Consider the following 23,421-nt stretch of genomic DNA (forward strand, 5'->3'; position numbering starts at 1 on the left):
AAGAAGACAAATTCTTCCGTAAGAAAATCGCAAAAACGTTGAATTCTGGTTGCTATTTTATCATGGATTTGAAGATTGGGTAACTGACTAACTGAATATGAGAATATTAATTTTTAGAACGTGCAGTTCTGTTCGTAGAATTTCTTTACACATTCGTGGAAAGTAAGCAGTCCACACTTGGGCCAGAGTAGCTCTCTCAATGGAAGCTGGATGGGAGCTGTCGTCGTGTTGTACTAAATGTGAAAATACCGACAAAGGACATACACCCCCAAACAAGGCTGTTATGAGATTGCAGGTTGTGTCTACGAGTATCCAATCTACGCAGGTCCTTACGATCCAGGAGCAGCCAACTTTATATATATGGGACTTTATGATCCTAAATACGTACAGGGGAAAATATAACACGAAATTAATAGAATATATTTTCCACATTAGCAGCACATACGGACTTAAATTGCGTAATCATATACAGTTGCGTGGTTTCGTTGTATAACAATTACCACCTTAGCCATAGAATTACAAACTGATTATCCTTAAGCTCGTGTAGAACAAGAATTATCTATATCATTTCTTCCTCGTATAGTTCTCATTACAAGTTTCGTTCATTCCTAAGAGCGCCTCGTACTCTTAACCGTAGTCTGTAGCGCTTAAATACACTGAAGCGCCAGGGAAACTAGTATAGGCATGGGTATTCAAGTACAGAGGTATGTAGACAGACAGAATACGATGCTCCGCTCGGCAACGCCTATTTAAGACAACAAGTGTCTGGCGCAGTTGTTAGATCGGTTACTGCTGCTACAATGGCAGGTTACCAAGATTTAAGTGAATTTGAACGTGGTGTTACAGTCGACGCACAGGCGATGGGACACAGCACCTCCGAGGTAGCGAAGACGTGGGGATTTTTCCGTACGACCATTTCACGAGTACCGTGAATATCAGGAAACTGGCTCCAGGAACACTCTTCTGAGTGTGAACACTTTCGCTTGCCACCAAACTCCCGGACAAATGTTAGCGAACAAATGTTACAGAACTTGGCCTCACGTAAAAATGTGTAACTTACGTTTTTAAACTCCCTCATACTTATATGTGTGGTCCAAAACACTTTCTTGCAGCTGGCACCCCTTGTCCTTTCATTTATTGTCAAAACAATTATAATTCAACCACTAAAACGCCTTCAGTGGATAAAAACACAAAAACTGTACAATAGCGGACAGGAGGCGTGTAATATGGTCCATCAAGGTGCGATTTTGTCTCTTTTTTTTTTCAGACATGCGTGGTGTAGAGTGAACCGATGGCCCGGTGAGGCGTTCAATCCTCGATACGTGGAGGATGTAGTTTTGTAGCTTAGAACGGAGGGGATCCCGTGATATTTTTGGGGTGTTTTTCGTACCATGATTTGCACTCACTCAGTCATATTACTGCGAACTCGAACCAGGATATATATTTCAACTTTGTCGATGATCAAGTGTTGCCCTTTCTTCTATGAGGACTATTCGGAAAGGTCCGATAGGTCGCGAAATGGAAACGACAGTGAAAATCCGATGAAGTTTTGCAAAGATGTGTTTGTCACTGTCTCTAGCATGCCTATATATCGCGTCACGTCGCTCGTTTCAGTTCTAAGCACACAGTGAGCACGTAAACCTGTCTAGAACAATAGTGTCTCCTTCCAAGTATGGGTGCCCATTGCAATGTTTCGCCTAATTTCGTGCAACCGCACATAAAGTACCTGTCATATATTTCTTCATGATAACTCTCTGCCGCGCACATTGCACTGGCAATGAGGATGCCCCTGCAGCGTTTTCGATTGGAAGTGTCTGATCACCCACCGTACAGCCCGTACTTGGCTCCTCCTAAAGTTCATCTATACTCACGTGAAACACTACCTATGAAGACAACATTTTGGCACAGACAACGAACTGCAGACCAGCATAGAGAAGTGGCGGAAAGCACAGGCGGCTGCCTTATGTGACGAGAGTATTGGAAAGTTGGTACAACTTTACAACAAATGTCTTAAGCAGGAGAGGCAGCGAACTGTTGCAAGTAAGAAATTTTTGATTCTCACTTGGCGACCGGTCGGACTTTATTTTTCGAATAGCCCTCGTACATGTTCATGAAGTTTCTGTAGACTCTCTCGTCTTCCAAGATGGCAACAGTCATATTCACAGGGCAGCACCTAGACATTTTCTGTTTGACCATCCATCGACTGGCCAACTAAATCGCCTGCTCGTGACTGGACAGAAAATTTCTGATACGATTTGAAACTACGGGAAAAGTAGAAATCTTCTTTACAACGATTTGGTGGCTCTACGCAACGTATTCGTCAATGAGTGGCTTTAGCTAGCCGCGCGGGATGAGCCGAGCGGTCTCAGGCGCTGCAGTCAAGGACTGTGCGGATGATCCCGGCGGAGGTTCGAGTCCTCCCTCGGGCATGGTTCAAATGGCTCTGAGCACTATGGGACTTAACTTCTAGGGTCATCAGTCCCCTAGAACTTAGAACTACTTAAACCTAACTAACCTAAAGACATCACACACATCCATGCCCCAGGCAGGATTCGAACCTGCGACCGTAGCGGTCGCGCGGTTCCAGACTGTAGCGCCTAGAACCGCTCGGCCACCCTGGCCGGCCCTCGGGCATGGGTGTTTGTGTTTGTCCTTAGGGTAATTTAGGTTAAGTAGTGTGTAAGCTTAGGGACTGATGACCTTAGTAGTTAAGTCCCATAAGATTTCACACACATTTTAATTTTTTTTATTTATTTAGCTGGATAAGGCTTACCTGAATAATTTGCAGAATTTTTTCCTCGCCAAACTGGGACCATTTCTCCTGAGAGTGACAAATACTTTTGTCCGGTGTACGTAGTACTCCCAGCACTTTTGTGTTTACAGCTATGTGGGAGCTGGTACATAGCTATACGTGCAAACTAAGTTGACACTCGGCGCGGTGACTGCTGGGAGCGACTATAAATTGGAGATGCCTTTCCCGTCGCTTTTGTGAGCCACCGCACCGAATGTCAACAAAATTTGTACGTACGTAGTGTTCCTGATGTTCTGCTACTCGCATCTATAGTGAGAATTTCATGTGTTGCTGGTGTTTTTCTCTGCTAACAGCTATCTGGCCGGTGGTATGTGGTGGAGGTGGTGTTCCCGATGCCGATGTGGGGCGCGGACACGTGCGTGTGGCTGGACTTCTGGCAGCACGAGAACGGCTCCACGCTGTTCCACGTCGAGTACTACAGGAGCAGCGCCAACAAGTCTGTGCGATCCGCCGACGGAGTTCTCGACAGAGGCGTCTGGCACCAGCACGGTCAGTAGCGCCAGCTGCCAGCCACGCTCTTAGCTCCAGAGAGAACCGCACCGCAATCGATAAGCCGCGCTCGAAACACTGCAGCAGCTGTATGGGTTGGCAGTACGAAATAAATCGAGATACGCCAGGGGCCACAGCTGCCAGCCCATGGGTATCACGTGTGTGGATAGTGATTGGTCGATGCCTCGTTGAATACCGGAGCACTGAGCTACGGCGGATAGTTTTCAGAGTCGTGTACGGTCTTCAGTAACTGCCGAACCTACAAGCTGCAGAGTTCATCCCTCGACTCCAAGACTAGGGCTCAGTATGCATCGTAGGCCCGGATGCAGTCGTCCACCCTGTTCCAGAGGAAGCTTCTCCGCCCACAAGCTCTGGGATTCACAGAGGGTGGGTTTGCTGGTAGTTGGGGGCTCCAACGTTTGGCGCATAATGGGGCCCCTTAGGAACATGGCTGCTAAGGAGGGGAAGGGAGCCAGTGTGCACTCCGTATGGATACCGGGGGGAAAGGATGTGGAAAGGGTGCTTCCGGATGCCATGAAGAGTACAGGGTGCAGCCAACTGCAGGTGGTAGCACATGTCGGTACCAATGACGTGTGTCGCTTTGGATCGGAGGAGATTCTCTCTGATTTCGAGCGGCTAGCGGAAATGGTAAAGATTGCCAGTCCTGCTTGACAGATTAAGGCGGTGCTCACCATCTGCAGCATTGTTGATAGAACCGACTGTGGTCCTTTTGTGCAAAGCCAAGTGGAGGGTCTGAATCGGAGGCTCAGGCGGTTCTGTGACCGTGTAGGCTACAGATTCTTTGACTTGCGCCATCGGGTGGTGGGTTTCCGGCTTCTGCGTAATAGGTCAGGAGTCCCTGTTACACACAGGAAGCGGCTACTCGAGTAGCGGGGGCTATGTGGAAGGGTGTGGGCGATTTTTAGGTTAGAGGGTCTCAGGGAACCACAGAAAGGGCGTTCTTCTAAAAGGGGACAGGTAAAACACAGTAAGGTAGTTGTAGAAACGATCGGTATTATAGTTGTAAATTGTCGTAGCTGTGTTGGGAAAGAAACAGAGCTACAAGCCCTAATAGAAACCACTGAATTTCTAATAGTTATAGGTACACAAAAGCTGGCTGAAGCCGGAAATAAGTCCCGCCGAAATTTTTCAAACGATCTAACAGTGTTCACAAAGGATAGATTAAATACAGGTGGTGGTGGTGGAGTATTTATTGCTGTCAGAAGGAGTTTGCCTTGTAGTGAAATTGAAGTAGATAGTTCCTGCGAAATAGTATGGGAAGAGGTTATACTTGACAATAGGACTAAACTATTAATTGGATCGTTTTACCGACCCCCCCCCCCCCCCGACTGGGAAGATATACAGTAGTTGCTGAACAGTTCAAAGAAAACTTGAGTCTCATTTCAAATAGGTACCCCACTCACATAGTTATAGTCGGTGGTGACTTCAATCTAACCTCGATATGCTGAAAAATTATACGTTTAAAGCCGGCGGCAGGCATAAAACGTCATCCGCAATTGTACCGAATGCTTTCTCAGAAAATTATTTTGAACCATTAGTTCATGAGCCCACTCGAAGCGTAAATGGTTGCGAAAGCATACTTGACCTCTTAGCAACAAATAATCCTGGACAAATACGGAGTATCGTGTCGAAAACAGGGATTAGCGACCACATGGCAGCTGCTGCTAGGCTGAATCCCCTAACACCAACAACCATCAAAAAGAAACGCAAAATATATGTGTGTTTAAAAAAGCTGATCAAATGCTCTTAACGCCATTTTAAGAGACAGACTTCACTCCTTCCGATCAGGTCATGTAAGCGTAGAAGAGTTGTGGAACGATTTGAAAGAGATAGTATCGACAGCAATTGAGAAATACATACCACATAAATTAATAAGTGCCAGGCACTTTATTCTCAATAGCAGAGTAATCGTGTAGATGTAGATGGACTCTACGTAGCCATCACTCACAGGCACATTGACCACAGGCACATTTTAGAGTACTTGTAATAACCTACGTTGAAATTTGGCTCTGAGCGCTATGGGACTTAACATCTGAGGTCATCAATCCCCTAGGACTTAGAACTATTTAAACCTAACTAACCTAAGGATTTCACACACATCCATGCCCGAGGCAGGATTTGAACCTGCGACCGTAGCGGTCGCGCGGTTCCAGACTGAAGCGCCTAGAACCGCTCAGCCTCAGCGGCCGGCTGTTGAAATTCGTTGAGCACTTACACCAACGGACCCAATTCATATTTTACGCTACGGTTTGTATCAACACCACTTGTTCCTCCAATAGGAACTTGCTTTTTTAGGTCAGTTCTGGTAGGGGCCGACGAGTTCACATTGTACCATCCGACCACTTGTTCTTTCTCTACCGGCGACACCGTTTGCAAATCAGTATGGAGGGACACAAGGTATTTTATTTTCCTACTAGAAGGGTTTATTATCCATAAATTTACTGTATAAATATAGGGATGCCTTATACAGGGTGTAAAAGACAACTGTTGACAATGTATCACAGAGATGAAGGGGCAGTCGTGACGAAAAACTTGTTAAAGACGCTTGTGTTCTATCGACCTAGGAAAAGACCTCGAACTGGCCAACAAACGCCATCTAACCAACAAGCGTATGCACGCGAAGTGAGATTTTTAATTTCCTCTCGCCCACTTACGCCATCAGGTTAGTAGTGCAGTCATAAATTATGAAACTGACTTATGTGTAAATTGCACCTTAACATTTTGTGAATTTCAACAGCGTAAAATTGATAATTACGTCAATTTGTTTCTAAAGCCTTACGACGCACTCGTACTTCCAACAGTCAACTGATAATGTTTTAAAGGGTTCAAGTTGTTGTATCCCGAGTGGCGAGTTGGTTCTTTCGGAGAATTGCCAAACAAGTTGGACGTGCTGCGTCAGTGGTGCAACGATGCTGGTATCAGTGGTCACGTGACTTCTCACACTCATAGAAGAGGCTCTGGACGTCCACGCAGCACAGACGCCCACCAGGATCGTCGTACTGTAAGGGGAACAGTGCCAGATCGTACACCTTCCACAGCACAGATAAGAGAGTTTGTGAGACCCGATTAGTCAACAGGAAATACTGCAAATCCGTTATTATCAGTGGGACTAAGAGCATGCATATCTCTAGCCCGTCTTCCACTCACACTACAACGCCGTGGTCTTCAGTAGAGAAAGCAGAATGTGCCCACATGCAAATGATGGCAGTTCGTAAGTACGACGTGGACATGGTGATCGCTGTCTCATAGAGTGCATTCGTCCAAGACGCAATGGTCTTACCTCAGGCCTTATGGTCTGGGGTGCGATAAGCTAAAACTCTCGTTCACCTTTGGTGCTTCCGGAGCAGACGCTAATCAGCGTTCGGTACATGCAGAATATTGCTAGATCCTTTCCTTTGCCATTCTGTTGTTCCAACAGGATAATGCTCGTCCACACACTGCCCGTGAAACTCAACGTGCTCTGCAAGACATTCAGCAACTTCCCTGGCCAGCACAGTCTCCGGACTTCTGTGTAATCGAGTACATGTGGGATATGAAATGCCTCGTGCAACTCGTCAACCAACAAATCATACAGAAATACGTGAAATGGTCGAGCAGACATGGCGTTACGTATCCCAGGACAGAAGTAGCCATCTGCACGATCGACTGGATGCCAGAGTCAGCACCTGCATTGCCGCCCATGGACGCAAGCTACACCACATACTATATGGGTGTTTCTGTATGGGTCGAAACCTGGTACCTCAGAACTGCTTGTGCTATTGATCTGTATACGTAATCATTTCATATTCTCCATATGCACTGTTGCAACAAAAAAATTTTGAGTGAACTGGAAACGTCTAAAGAGGTGTGCCGGCCGGAGTGGCCGAGCGGTTCTAGGCGCTACAGTCTGGAACCGCGCGACCGCTACGGTCGCAGGTTCGAATCCTGCCTCGGGCATGTATGTGTGTGATGTCCTTAGGTTAGTTAGGTTTAAGTAGTTCTAAGTTCTAGGGGACTGATGACCTCAGATTTTAAGTCCCATAGTGCTCAGAGCCATTTGAACCATTAAAGAGGAGTACTAATTTTTTTCCGGTGCTGTATCTCATTGCACATAAAAGCTTTATTTCTACAAAAATTAAACGATGTAGGGTGTAAAATTCCATATATGTGTGGAAATTAAATGCTGCCGTACATACATTTGTAGCGTTTTGTTACAAAGAGGCTAACACTTTCATAAAAATTGCCCACTTTCACAGTAGCAGAAACACACGCAGTTCAGTTGAACACAAGAATTGAACCTCTTCCTTCAGTAGTGCACTAACCACTATACACGTTTCAGCGAGTGAGCTGATGGCTCTGGCCTTCCGAGCACTATTTAAAGGTACTACATATCGCGATTACAACGCCATCTGTTAGCAGCTTGTAACTACTTCTTCGAAACTGCAATATAAAATTCTCATAGCCTTCACAATAAACTTGCCGTTTGTTGTATTCTTCTGTCGATCTTTGTTTTCATGTAATTTAATTTTAAAATCTGCTGGGCTCCATGCATTTCTGAACATTATCCCGTCAGATTAAAACTGGGTGCTCGGGGCCTTTGCCTTTCGCGGGCAAGAGCTCTAACATTTTTGTTTTTCTTTCATTTTGTTCGTTTTCGTTCGTTTCATCTGCTCGGTGCGGACGTCGCAAGACACCCGTTTCAGTTCGTTGTTGATCCATTAACTCAGTTTTTTTTTTTTTTTATTGCAGATGGCAGCTAACCCTCTGACCGAATACGCTGAGTTACCGTGCCGGCTATCATCTGAGCTACCGAAACACGACTCACGCCCGGTCCTCACAGCTTTACTTCTGCCAGTATCTCGTCTCCTACCTTCCAAACTTTACAGAAGCTCTGCTGCTAGTTCTGCAAGGTTCGCAGGAGAGCTTCTGTAAAGTTTGGAAGGCAGGAGACGAGATACTGGCAGAAGTAAAGCTGTGAGGACCGGGCGTGAGTCGTGCTTCGGTAGCTCAGGTGGTAGAGCACTTGCCCGCGAAAGGCAAAGGTCCCGAGTTCGAGTCTCGGTCGGGCACACACTTTTAATCTGCCAGGAAGTTTCATATCAGCGCACACTCCGCTGCAGAGTGAAAATCTCATTTTGGTATGATCCCGTCAATTCTCCAGTGCTGTGAAACCACCCCTGTGCATCACAACCATTTCCAAAAATGCGTGAGAGTTGTGTAATGAATAAAATGTCTGTACCGAAGATTCCACGAGAGGGCAAGCGCCGCTATTGCAGGTGCCTATGTGTTGACGCCTTTCTGAATACCCTCTGTTGTGGTGCGCAGGAACCGGGGGCGGCGAGCTGGCAGTGTTGGACCTGGAGCACGACGTGATGTCGCTGGCAGTCTGCCCGCGCAGCTACATGTGCTTCGGCTACGTGCTCTCCAGGGACCTGCTGGCGTGCGACCGCCGCTCCGAGATGTTGCAGGTTGGCTATTCTGATTTGTTCACAACCTCCTGAACCAGGAGAGACTATTTCTGTATCTTCAGAATCTAGTTGAAATCGGTCAACTTTGGCCCGCTAATGTTTGTCTCCGGTCGCTGACAACACTGCCGATCTACCCTGAGGTCACAGAAGTCACGTGATACTTGCCAATGGCGTGTCGGACCGCCTTTTGCCCGGCGTTTCACAACAATTCGACGTGGCATGGACTCAACAAGTCGTTGGAAGTCCACTGCAGATATATTGAGCCATGCTGCCTCTATAGCCGTCCATAATTGTGAGAGTCTCGACTGTTAGGATTGTTGTTGTTGTTGTTGTGGTGGTGGTGGTTTTCAGTCCTGAGACTGGTTTGATGCAGCTCTCCATGCTACCCTATCTTGTGCAAGCTTCTTCATGTCCCAGTACTTACTGCAACCTACATCCTTCCGAATCTGCTTATTGTATTCATCTCTTGGTCTCCCTCTACGATTTTTACCCACCACGCTGCCCTCCAATGCTAAATTTGTGATCCCTTGATGCCTCAGAACATGTCCCACCAACCGGTCCCTTCTTCTTGTCAAGTTGTGCCACCAACTCCTCTTCTCCCCAATTCTATTCAATACCTCCTCGCCGGCCGGAGTAGCCGTGCGGTTCTGGGCGCTACAGTCTGGAGCCGAGCTACCGCTACGGTCGCAGGTTCGAATCCTGCCTCGGGCATGGATGTGTGTGATGTCCTTAGGTTAGTTAGGTTTAATTAGTTCTAAGTTCTAGGCGACTGATGACCTCAGAAGTTAAGTCGCATAGTGCTCAGAGCCAGTACCTCCTCATTAGTTATGTGATCTACCCATCTAATCTTCAGCATTCTTCTGTAGCACCACATCTCGAAAGCTTCTATTCTCTTCTTGTCCAAACTATTTATCATCCATGTTTCACTTCCATACATGGCTACACTCCATACAAATACTTTCAGAAACGACATCCTGACACTTAAATCTATACTCGATGTTAACAAATTTCTCTTCTTGAGAAACACTTTCCTTGCTATTGCCAGTCTACGTTTTATATCCTCTCTACTTCGACCATCATCAGTTATTTTGCTCCCCAAATAGCAAAACTCCTTCACTACATTAAGTGTCTCATTTCCTAATCTAATTCCCTCAGCATCACCCGACTTAATTCGACTACATTCCATTATCCTCGTTTTGCTTTTGTTGATGTTCATCTTATATCCTCCTTTCAAGACAATGTCCATTCCGTTCAACTGCTCTTCCAAGTCCTTTGCTGTCTCTGACAGAATTACAATGTTATCGGCGAACCTCAAACTTTTTATTTCTTCTCCATAGATTTTAATACCTACTCCGAATTTTTCTTTTGTTTCCTTTACTGCTTGCTCAATATACAGATTGATTAACATCGGGGAGAGGCTACAACCCTGTCTCACTCCCCAACCACCGCTTCCCTTTCATGCCCCTCCACTCTTACAACTGCCATCTGGTTTCTGTACAAACTGTAAATAGCCTTTCGCTACCTGTATTTTACCACTGCCACCTTAAGAATTTGAAAGAGAGTGTTCCAGTCAACACTTTCAAAACTTTTCTCTAAGTCGACAAATGCTAGAAACGTAGGTTTGCCTTAACTTAATCTTGCCTCAAGTGTTCCAACATTTCTACGGAATCAAAACTGATCTTCCCCAAGATCGGCTTCTACCAGTTTTTCCATTCGTCTGTAAAAAATTCGCGTTAGTATTTTGCAGCTGTGACTTATTAAACTGATACTCGGTAATTTTCACATCTGTCAACACCTGCTTTCTTTGGGATTGGAATTATTATATTCTTCTTGATTATATTCTTCTTGAAGTCTGAGGGTATTTCGCCTGTTTCATACATCTTGCTCACCAGATGGTAGAGTTTTGTCAGGACTGGCTCTCCCAAGGCTGTCAGTAGTTCTAATGGAATGTTGTCTACTCCCGGGGCCTCGTTTCGACTCAGGTCTTTCAGTGCTCTGTCAAACTCTTCACGCAATATCATATCTCCCATTTCATCTTCATCTACATCCATAATATTGTCCTCAAGTACATTGCCCTTGTATAGACCCTCTATATACTCCTTCCACCTTTCTGCTTTCCCTTATTTGCTTAGAACTGGGTGTCCATCTGAGCTCTTGATATTCATACAAGTGGTTCTATTTTCTCCAAAGTTCTCTTTACTTTTTCTGTAGGCGGTATCTATCTTACCCCTAGTGAGATAAGCCTCTACATCCTTAAATTTGTGCTCTAGCCATCCCTGCTTAGCCATTTTGCACTTCCTGTCGATCTCATTTTTGAGACCGTTTGTATTCCTATTTGCCTGCTTCATTTACTGCATTTTTATATTTTCTCCTTTCATCAATTAAATTCAATATTTCTTCTGTTACCCAAGGATTTCTACTAGCTCTCGTCTTTTTACCTACTTGATCCTCTGCTGCCTTCACTACTTCATCCCTCAGAGCTACCCATTCTTCTTCTACTGTATTTCTTTCCCCCATTCCTGTCAATTGTTCAATTGTTCCCTTATGCTCTTCCTGAAACTCTGTACAACCTCTGCTTTAGTCAGTTTATCCAGGTCCGATCTCCTTAAATTCCCACCTTTTTGCAATTTCTTCAGTCCATAACCAATTGATTGTGGTCAGAGTCCACATCTGGCCCTGGAAATGTCTTACAATTTAAAATCTGGTTCCTAAATCTCTGTCTTACCATTATATAATCGATCTGACACCTTCTAGTATCTCCAGGATTCTTCCATGTGTACATCCTTCTTTTCTGATTCTTGAACCACGTGTTAGCTATGATTAAGTTATGCTCTGTGCAAAATTCTGCCAGACAGCTTCCTCTTTCACTTCTTACCCCCAATCCATATTCACCCACTATGTTTCCTTCTCTCCCCTTTCCTACTCTCGAATTCCAGTCACCCATGACTATTAAATTTTCGTCTCCGTTCACTATCTGAATAATTTCTTTTATCTCATCATACATTTCATTAATTTCTTCATCATCTGCAGAGCTAGTTGGCATATAAACTTGTACTACTGTAGTAGGCGTGGGCTTCGTGTCTATCTTGGCCACAATAATGCGTTCACTATGCTGTTTGTAGTAGCTTACCCGCAATCCTATTTTTTTATTCATTATCAAACCTACTCCTGCATGACCCCTATTTGATTTTGTATTTATAACCCTGTATTCACCTGGCCAAAACTCTTGTTCCTCCTGCCACCGAACTTCACTAATTCCCACTATATCTAACTTTAACCTACCCATTTCCCTTTTTAAATTTTCTAACCTACCGCCCTATTAAGGGATCTGACATTCCACGCTCCGATCCGTAGAACGCCAGTTTTCTTTCTCCTGATAACGACGTCCTCCTGAATAGTCCCCGCCCGGAGATCCGAATGGGGGACTATTTTACCTCCGGAATATTTTACCCAAGAGGACGCCATCATCATTTAACCATACAGTATAGCTGCATGCCCTCGGGAAAAATTACGGCCGTAGTTTCCCCTTGCTTTCAGCCGTTCGCAGTACCAGCACAGCAAGGCTGTTTTGGGTAGTGTTACAAGGCCAGATCAGTCAATCATCCAGACTGTTGCCCCTGCAACTATTGAAAAGGCTGCTGCCCCTCTTCAGGAACCACACGTTTGTCTGGCCTCTCAACATATGCCGCTCCGTTGTGGTTGCACCTACGGTACGGCCATCTGTATCGCTGAGGCACGCAAGCCTCCCCACCAACGGCAAGGTCCATGGTTCATGGGGGGAGGGGGGGGGGGAGACTGTTAGGATGTGGTGCAGGAACTGACCTCTCGATTCTGTCTCATGAATGTTCGATGGGATTAACGTCGGGCGATTAGCTTGAATTGTCCAGAATGTTCTTCATACCAACAACGAACAACTGTGACCCGCTGACATGGTGCATTGTCATCCATACAAATTACATCGTTGTTTGGAGACATGAAGTCCATGAATGGCTGAAAACGGTCTCCAAGTAGCCGAACATAACCACCTCCAGCCAAAATCGTTCAATTCCCAGAGGACCCAGCCCATTCCATGGAAAAACAACCCACACCATTATGCAACCACAGCTTGCACAGTGCCTTGTTGTCAACTTGGGTTCATAGCTTCGTGGGTCTGCGCCACCCGAGCCCGGTGGAAGTGCCGCAGGAGATGTGGTGCAGTTGACAAAGGCACTCGCGTCGATCGTTTGCTACCACAGCCCATTAACGCCAAATTTCGCCGCACTATCCTAACGGATACGTTCGTCGTACATCGCACATTGATTTCTGTGGTTATTTCACGCAGTATTGCTAGGATCTTAGCACTGACAACTACGTGTAAACACCGCTGCTCACAGTCGTTACGCGAAGACCGTTGGCGAGTTCGTTGTCCGTGGTTAGATTAGATTAGATTAGTACTTGTTCCATAGATTATGAATACGACACTTCGTAATGATGTGGAACGTGTCAGGTTAATAAAATGTGTCTATACAAGATATTACATTACACAAAATATTACATGACACTTAATATTTTTAAATTTTTTTGTGGGTGTTGGGGAAATTAGCCACTTACTACATCCAAAAATTCATCTAATGAGTAGGAGTTGCCATTAAGAAATTCTTTTAATTTCCTTTGAAATGCTATATGGCTATCTATCAGACTTTTGATGCTATTAGGTAAGTGACCAAAGACTTTCGTGGCAGCATAATTTACCCCCTTCTGAGCCAAAGTTAGATTTAACCTTGAGTAGTGAAGATCGCCATTTCTCCCAGTGTTGTAGCTATGTACACTGCTATTACTTTTGAATTCTTTCGGATTGTTAATAACAAATTTCATAAGTGAATATATATATTGTGAGGCTACAGTGAAGATCTCTAGCTCTTTAAATAAGTTTCTGCAGGATGATCTTGGATGAGCTCCAGCAATTATTCTGATTACACGCTTTTGTGCAATGAACACTCTTTTATTCAATGATGAGTTACCCCAAAATATGATGCCATACGAAAGTAGAGAATGAAAATAGGCGTGGTAAGCTAATTTACTCATATGTATATCGCCAAAATTTGCAACAATGGTGACAGGTAATGTCAGATTTCGTATTCTCGACACACTCGTCACACTATCCAAGTCAAAATATTGAATTCCCCAGCGATTTCCGAAGTGAAATGGCCCATGTTTCTAGCTCCAACTACCATTCCGCGTGCAGTCTGTTAACTCCGTCTTGCGGCCATAATCTTCCCAGATACCTTTCCACATGAATCACTTGCGTATAAATGACAGTTCCACCGATGTACTGCCCTTGAAACCTTGTGCACGCGATATTAGCGCCATCTGTATATGTGCATATAGCTATCCTGTAACTTTTGTCACGTCACTATAGCACATAACCTTATCCGATTGTTATGCCTTGTGTTGTGTCATAAGCTAATACATCTCTTGGTGACTGACGAATTATTAACAGTAAGCACTATCTTTCAAGATGAACCAGACAGTTTTGATTTCACGAATCTGATAAGCCTTCGCTAGGGCCCTGCATCAATTTTTACTTTCTATATTATCACAAGAGAATAATGACTAAAACTTTATACTTTTTTGTAAACTGAATTTTAGTCACGTGGCAAGAAGCTAATTTGACTTGAATGCAAACTAAATATCTCTGTTTCTGCATAAATAAATTCCAAGAAATTCTCTCTCGTGCGAAATTAAAATAACTTGAACTTCCGGTGGCGTGGTTGTATTTTCAGAAGAACAGAAAATTCGTCTATTTGATATTCTGCGTGCCGAGGAGTCTAGTGGAAGTCTCCGATGAAGCTGCAGACCTCGATCACCCTGAAACCTTGAATCGTCTTTACTCTTCTCGCATTGGATCCACCGGAGTCTGTCCTTGTGCAGTCACAGCATCTCCCTGACAAGCTACTGGTAGTCCAACGATTTCGTAATTTCAAACAAGAGAGCAAAATTCTTCTTGTTATAGTCGTGACCGCGTGCCAGCGTGTCCACCAAATCAGTTCGCATTAATCCGGTTAACAAAAGCGACACCATATTGTTGCTCATATGAAATTCAAGAAATCCTTGAAAATTATAAACGCACGTACTATAATATTCATAAACTTCTGACGTGTTCTCTGAACAATAGTTTCCTACTACAAAGTTTCAGAAATAATTATCTTGTCAGCATTCTGACTTAAACTTCCATAAATTAACATCCAATGGCGGCCTTCCGTAATACACTGCAATACAATGACTTCCTCTTTTCATATTAGATTACAAGTCAATGCTAATTATCTGCATAAGTTAAGATTGTTACATTCAAAAGGTATTTATGAGCGTATCAGAGCGCTGAAGGCGCTCACAGGCGAATATAGCTGTTTCGTGTTCATCATAGATTAACGGTTATCTTCAGTGAAGTCAATATTTTGTCGCACAGCGAGACAATCGAACCACGTTACACAATTATCATTACTATTATGTTACACTTCGTAGACGCACGATACGAAGCATCAAGCTCAAGTGCAGTTCTAGCACTGCGTGACGAAAGCGCGGCTTGTCCCCCCGAAGACCACCCCTCCCCCTCACCTCACGGCCACCCACGTGCTGGGAGTGTGCGGGTGGGAGCTTGCTTCCTATGTTTCCCGCACCACCCTGAGAATTCATTCAGAACTTTGATAGCAAACTACTGGTCAGCCAGTACATTGTGACCATCGACCTACTATCGATATAAATCCATCCGGACGATAGCAGCGTCACCTGGGGCGAGGAACGACTGCTAATCAGATGTACGCACGGTGCATGTAGTATCAGTGAGCGTGCTGTCTGTGTGTGGAATGGGAAGGCGCGCGATCTATTTGAGTTTGACAGAGGCCAGATTGTGATGGTCCAGAGGCTAAGCACGGGCGTTTCGGAAACTGCGCAGCTCGTCGGGTGTTCGAGGAAGGCTGTGGTGAGTGTCTTCAACGCGTGGCGAAGCAATCAAGTGAAACCACATCCAGACTTCGTGGGGTTGGGCTGACACTCCTCATCAGACTTGAATGCTGGGCAGAGTAAAAGTGTGCCTGAACACAGAGTGCGCCGAACACTCCTAACAATGGGCCTCTCCAGCTGATGACAAAATGGTTCAAATAGCTCTAAGCACTATGGGACTTAACATTTGAGGTCATCAGTCCCCTAGACTTAGAACTACTTAAACCTAACTAACCTAACGACATCACACACATCCATGCCCGACGCAGGATTCGAACCTACGAACGTAGCAGCCGCGTGGTTCTGGACTGAAGCGCCTAGAACCGCTCGGCCACAGCGGCCGGTGCAGCCGATGACCCATGCATGTGCCAATGTTAACACGACAGTGTCTGCAACTACGACTGAAGTCGGCATGTGATTGTCGGCACTGGACGTTGGCGCAGTGGCACAGCGTTGCATGGTCTGATGAATCCTGATACCTTCTTCATCAGGCCGATGGGAGGTCGCGCACCCGCCGTCTTCCTGGGGAACAGCTCCTTGGCACCTTTACTGCGGGACGGGGACAAGCTGGTGACGGCTCCATCACGCTCTGGGGAACATTCATGGAACATTCAGGTTGGCATACATGGGTCGAGTGGAGCTCGTGCAAGGCACCATGACGGCCAAGGAGTACCGTACACTGGTTGCAGGTCTCGTACAGCCCCTCATGACGACGGCATTCGCTTTTTTCGACAAGATAATGTGATACTATGTCACAAGGCTAGGAGTGAGGTGAAGTCGCTCGAGGAACACAATGGCGAGTTCCAGTTGATGTGCTGGCCCCCACACTAGCCAGATCTGAACCCGATCGAACACATCTGGGATGTGACAATGTTACGGGGATTAGGTGACTTGTGTGTGTAGATTTGGTGCCAACTTCCTCCAGAAACCTACCAAGGCCTCATTGCTTCCATGCCACGACGCTTCGCCGCTGTTTTCCGTGTCAAAGGTAGACATGCCGCAATGTTCTGGATGATCAGTGTATACCTGCCACACTTTCAGTAAACAAACTTCTGTATTCTGGTCATGGTCACGTTAACATTGTGTTATCTCTCTGCAGCTGACCATCCAATATGAGGCTTCACATCGAAACTTTCATTTCTTATCGCTCTCCCATTTGTTACCTTGGTCTTCATTCTCTGTAAAGTATCTCATAACTGACGCATTCTTTTAGCAACCATGATCTCATCTGGATCACTGTTTCTTTCATTAAGGATTACAGGTTTCGATCTGCCCAGCAGATCATCTTCAGATGGTTCAAATGGCACTGAGCACTATGGGACTTAACATCTATGTTCATCAGTCCCCTTGAACTTAGAACTACTTAAACTTAACTAACCTAAGACCATCACACAACACCCAGTCATCACCAGGCAGAGAAAATCCCTGACCCCGCCGGGAATCAAACCCGGGAACCTGGGCGCGGGAAGCGAGAACGCTACCGCACGACCACGAGCTGCGGGCCATCTTCAGATCTGGCACCACACCTTGCGATGCAGATCTGAACATAATCGTCTGGGCAGAATGAAACCGGTAATGATTAATAAAAGAAATAGTGATCCAGACGGTGTTTGCTCATTCATTACTTTGTAAAATACTTGTATACATGCTTCTTTGGTATGCCTACAGATACATAGATTGTGAAGACGCAGCCGAAGTAGAAACAATGGCGCATTGATTCAAAATAGGTACTGACTGATCATAAGTATACAGACTGCCTTAGTTCATGCAGAATTGATCAGTAGCTGTCACGAGAGGCAGACACCCGAGTGTGAAAGGAGGCAGCAAGTACTGTATTGTCAGTACAGAAACAGTAACAGCAGAATGGGTCGGTTAGGAGAGCTCAGTGACTTCGAATATGGGCTTGTCATTGGATGTCACGTGAGTAACACCTATAAAACTGCCGAAACTGAGTTTAGGTATAGTGATCGTGGGATGGAAACGCGAAGGAAAAACCACAGCTAAACTAAGACCACAGAGACCCCTTATACTAAAGGACATGGACCGTCGAGCATTGCAAACGCTGATTATGAAAAAAAATCACATGAAATCAGCGGAAGGAATCACTCGTGAGTTTCGAAGTGCTATCACTACTCCAGCTAGCACAATGACTGTGCATAGGGACTCAAAAAGAATGGGACACCATGGTCGACCAATTCCTCATAAGCCACCCATTTCTGTAGTATGCCCTAAGCGACGCTTGAGTTGATGTAAAGAGCAACGCCACTGGACAGTGTATGACTGGAAACGAGTGATTTGGAGGATGAATCACGCTGTACCCTGTGGCAATCCGATTGAAGTGTTTGATTTTAACGAATACCTGGAGAGCTTTGCCTGCCATCATGCGTAGTGACAACAGCGAAGTGTGAAGGAGGTGATGTTACAGTGTGGATGGGTCTTCGGTGATTAGCGTGTGGTCTCGTCATTGCGCTTAAGAAAACTCTAAATCCGGAAGGATATGAAGACATTTTAAAAGATTGTTTACTTCCTATAGAAGAGGAACAATTGGAAGACGGTTTGTATCAACATGACAATGGACTCTATCATAAAACAGGGTCTGTGAGGCAATTCCTGAAATGGATTAACCTGTCCAGAGTCCCGACCTTAACTTAATGGAGCACGTTTGGGATGAGTCAGAATGTCGACTGCGCTCCAGACAGTGTTCAGGACCCACTACTTCCCTAATTTCGGCTCTTAAGGAAGAATGGGCTGCAATTCCTCCACAGAAAATCAGACGCCTCATTGAAAGTGTCCCAGCAGGCGAAGGGTGAATACACCCCATATTAGATCTACTAACAGATGTCCATATATTGTTCATCAGTGTACTCGGTTCAAAGTGTGCGACCGATACACAAAAGTGCAGCAAAGCAGCGATAAGTTCACAACCTACCTCCTTCACAAAACGTCAGAGAGACAACAATGCCGGAACATCTTACTTCGTAGGGATTGTGAGAATGACAACGACTGAATCTCTTGTATTTCAGAGAAGTGTGACAATATCTAAGAGGTCGTGAGCTAGCGAGAGAGGAGTCAAAAATACACCAGCAAAGGCAATGTAACACGCAATAAATCCAGCGAAGCGAACAGCTTAACAGATTACAGCTAAGTGACTTGGCTGCCGTCCACTATCTTCTTCCTGTACAGGGTTAGGGCAGTATTTACACGAAGTCATTTACTATAAAATGCAATGTGAGGAAATTATTCATTTTATCACTTCACTTCTGTTTATTTATTGTATCTTCGTGTGCTTGAATTTAGTAACTTGACCGTGGCTACAGCCGTTCTTATACAGCGAGAGGCATCACCCATATGACACTACGTCGCTGCGGCATAAAGTGATCTTGGCGAATGAATTTGGGACCCTAGTTTGCCTCGATGGATCGCATCGATCTAGATTCAAACATTTTATCAATTATTGCGGTTATGCAAATGACTTTATGGTAGGGTCATTAGTGTTACTTGTTGGGTAGTTTGATGGGTGATTTTCGGAATATGAAAGAAAGATTCTGGCTGTCGTCAATTTGGGAAATTTTGGTGTAGGGCGGGGTGGATTGAATCTAATGTTCCAGATTAGGATGTAGGGCGATAATGATGTGTTGAAAAATGTTTGATTTGGCCTGAAGTTGTGAGGGATTTTGTCAACCTTTGTATTTGTGTACAGTTCTCTGTTCTGTTGGTACCAGATAGCACTCATGGCGATTATCATATATCTGTTTTGAATTCGCTGAACCTTGGTGGTGTTAGTGTCAGAGACCATCGACCAAATTTCGTAACCATATGCAATCGCTGGTAGGAAGACCATTTTGAAAATTCTCTTTTTTGTCGTGCCATCGATTCCTGTGTTGCTACTTTGGTGGTCAGTATGTTCATTTCCTCGACACGAGCAGCGGATAGTACGATATCTTCTACGTCTTGGATGGTAGAAAGGTACTGTGAAATTGACAGTATCAAGGGTAGATAAAAAACTTCACAATTTCCTGCACATGCCGTGGCCAAGAGTAATTGGAATCTTTACTACCTACACGTTGCGTACATCTAAGCTCAGGCAGCGTGTCACAGGCTTTACTATTGTCCTGTGAAGTTACTTCCAAGCTGACATTCTTGAAGCGCTCTAAGCCAGTGAATGGGTTTGGCTACTAGCTCAGCGTGCCAAATGCATTTACGGAAATGGACCATGAACACCTTGACTGCATACTAAAAAACTTATACTCCAGTATTCCCTTGCCTGTGGAATGTGTTAAAATTTCATCTTTTACGAGCTTATTTTCAGTACAGACAAAACAACCACCCCCACAAACGAAGAATTGTGTGTGTGCTGGCTACTGGGTTTGGAACTTTTCAGATGGACATTAGTGTGGAAAGGAGAATAAGGACTGGTCCATCCAGAATGTCTATACTATGAGAAGATCATAGGATTACGTAAGTCTGCAGGCTTTCATGGCCGTTGTCATTGAAGATAAAATCTTCTAGGATATTAGCCCGCGTCATGTTACAATTCAGTTATGTCTTCTACATGATCGACGTTTCGACTCCTCTGCCGGGTTTCTCTTCAGGGCCTTCTCCTGTTCGCGGTCAGCTGGCGTGAGAAACTGTTGGATACGCGCATACATAGGAAAAGAAATCGACTACTGTACAGCTACACTATTGATGACATACATCTGGAGACAGCGTCAGCCGTAGAATATCTAGGTATAACTACCCAGAGCGACCTTAAGTGGTATGACTATATAAAACAGTGGGAAAAGCACATACCAGACTCAGATTCATTGCAAGAATTTTAAGGAAATGTAACTCATCCACGAAAGAAGTGGCTTATAAAGCGCATGTTCGCCCGATTCTTGAGTATTGTTGATCTCTCTGGGATCACTATCAGGTAGGACTGATAGAGGACATAGAGAAGATCCAACGAAGAGCAGCGCGTTTAGTTACGGGATCGTTTAGCTGGTGAGAGAGCGTTAAGGAGGTGCTAAACAAACTCCACTGGCAGACGTTACAAGAGAGGCGTTGTGCATCAAGGACAGATTTACTACTGAAATTTCGGGACAGCATTTTTCAGGAGTAGTCGGACAACATATTACTTCCCCCCACATACATTTCGCGTAGTGACCACGACGAGAAAATTCGAGAAATTAGAGCCTATTCAGAGGCTTACCGATAACTATTCTTCCCAAGCACTATTCGCGAGTGGAACAGGGGTGGAGGGATCAGATAGTGGTACCGACAGTACCCGCGGCCACACACCATTATGTGGCTTGCGGAGTATGATGTAGATGTAGATGCCAGCATGACTGATTTGGTAATTCTTGAAGGAGGCTGAATAATTGACAGGTATGCAGCAAGAGTGTTAAGCCCTTTCGTTACAGCACAGAATAGTAAGGGGTAGAAATTAGAAAAAAATTATTAAATCTCACTGACATTGCCACAGGCCAACTCAAGCAGGAGGCGAGCCACTATGTCGCAAATGGGTCAGGTCGACAACACGTTATGACACTGTCTGCTGAGTGAGGATACACATTCAGCAGAATGGACGCTCTGACATGAAACCAAAGGAAGTGAGACAAGCATATTCTTTAGCTCGTGAAACATTTTGCGAGAGAGACTGTCTCTTTTATAAGAGCACACAGTGAAGGATCGACACAACAGTTAACAACCTGTTAAGTGAATATAACAGAATAACGAGGACACATTCGGTCATTAGGAACCGAAACTTGCGTCGTAGCCTCGTGCTAGCTCTCCAGCTCTCGTCATGAATTCACCATCGGGATCGATGCCACTCACAGCAATACCACCCGATTTCATAATTACGATACTGTAGTGAATAAATGTCATAGATGCTCCAGAGCAGATGTACTCAAGGTGATGGTCTTCAGCTGATGAACTTCATGCTGCTCGCCGCCTACCACTACTGACGGAGGAACTGACTGCCTCCTGACAACACCACATCGCCGAGTGCTAGCAATACTGGTATTCAATGGGAAGCCAGCAACAAGGCTTCTTGGAATCCACGTTCATGTTCAACACTCAGGCACCTCCGTGTGCTGACACCTATCAGAGATAAGGAGGATATCAACCGATCACACAACTATTGACACAAGGTACATCGCGGATTGGTCATTAACAGTCACTGTAAAATTTGGAATGGGACCGAGTACACTGTAGCAGCCAGCGTGAGAATCACTTCGCGCTGAGCAACGGCTGCGCCTACTCGCCGACAGTCCACCGTGGCGCAGGGGTCACTGACATCTTCTCCTGGGCAAGCAACCGCTGAACTGACTCGACGGACATGAGCTAGAATCCAACACACAGCTGAATGAACAGCGGTCATGGCTGGTGCGAAAGAACGACGATTAGTAAACATTGTGAATAAATGACTGAACTATAATAATGTTTTACCAGCGCCGTTGATGCTTCACAGGTTGCCAACAGCTATCATGACTTCACACGGAGGTGTCTCAACTCGGCCGTCTGTACTTTTATCGTACCTTTATGAGCGTGGTACCAAATGGCATGATACAGCAAAATAACGGTAAACTTCACAGAGCAGTTCATACCAAAAATGTCTGGAGGAATGTGTGGATCCTTGTCCAGCGTGCCCTGCCCCATGATTTTGCACCTGCAGAGCAAGTCGGGGATCGGATGGAAAAATGTATACCTCTGGCAAGCAGTCTTCATGAAGTGCCACACGATATGTTTAAGGGAATGCAAGAAATTGCTCAAGATGTCATTTGAATACTGTGTTTCCATGTCACAGTGAATACAACACTATATTCGTGTCTATGGGCCTCATACATCACAGTGATATTGAAGTTGCATATCAGTTCCCAATGGAATTTAAGTTCAGTCCTTTAATACCCGTTATGTGATGAACACCTTCACAAAGTCTGATAAATACCTGACCGGTGCTCCCTGGCGTAACATTTCCCATTTCCGTCAATGCGAATACGGGAGTGACACTGGAAAGACTACCGTGTAATGCAAGAAGCTATTCATTTCACGCCTTCGTATCATCTCCTTACTGACCTCATTACTCTGTCTGCTTTTCGATTTCAGTGATTCTGGTATACAACGCTTTTGGCTTTACCCATTGTATCTAGTTTGTCTTACTCTTCACGACGTGAATTCGTTCACAGATTAGTCTCCTGTTTGTATTGTTAATGAGGAGGTTTGCAACTCCATTGCTCTGAACAGTGGCTAAAAGCTTAGCTTAACACTAACGCGTCGGATAGTAAAATATTAATACAGGATTGTCTGTTGTGGTTTTAGTCCGAAGATTGGTTTGATGCAGCTCTCCAAGCTACTCCTGTGCAAATCTCTCCGAATAACTACTGCAACCTACATCCATTTGAACCTGCTTACTGTATTCATCTTTTGGTTTTCGTACATGATTTTCACCCTGTACAGACCCCTCCTGCACTAAATTTATGGTTCCTTGAAGCCTCTCAGAAGATGTCCTATCAACCGATTCTTTATTTTAATCATGTTATGCCACAAATTTCTTTTCTCCCCAATTCAGTTGAGTACTTCCTCACTTCTTAAGTGGTCTACTCATCTAATCTTCAACATTCTCCTGTAGCACTACATCTCTTCTTCGATGAATTGTGTATCGTCTACGTTTCAATCTCGCACAAGGCTACA

General features: G+C 44.9%; 1 protein-coding gene across 1 annotated transcript in view; it reads left to right on the plus strand.

Annotated features, from left to right (window-relative positions):
- Window positions 1-23,421, plus strand: part of LOC126237262 (uncharacterized) — a 99,050-nt gene that overhangs the window by 67,992 nt on the left and 7,637 nt on the right. The window contains exons 3-4 of the mRNA XM_049947186.1: window positions 3,106-3,301; window positions 8,627-8,769. Coding sequence (XP_049803143.1) covers window positions 3,106-3,301; window positions 8,627-8,769 — 339 coding nt within the window. The remainder of the gene's footprint in view (window positions 1-3,105; window positions 3,302-8,626; window positions 8,770-23,421) is intronic.

Source organism: Schistocerca nitens, chromosome 2, assembly GCF_023898315.1.
Source record: "Schistocerca nitens isolate TAMUIC-IGC-003100 chromosome 2, iqSchNite1.1, whole genome shotgun sequence".
In the NCBI taxonomy this organism is placed as follows: Eukaryota; Metazoa; Arthropoda; class Insecta; order Orthoptera; family Acrididae; genus Schistocerca; species Schistocerca nitens.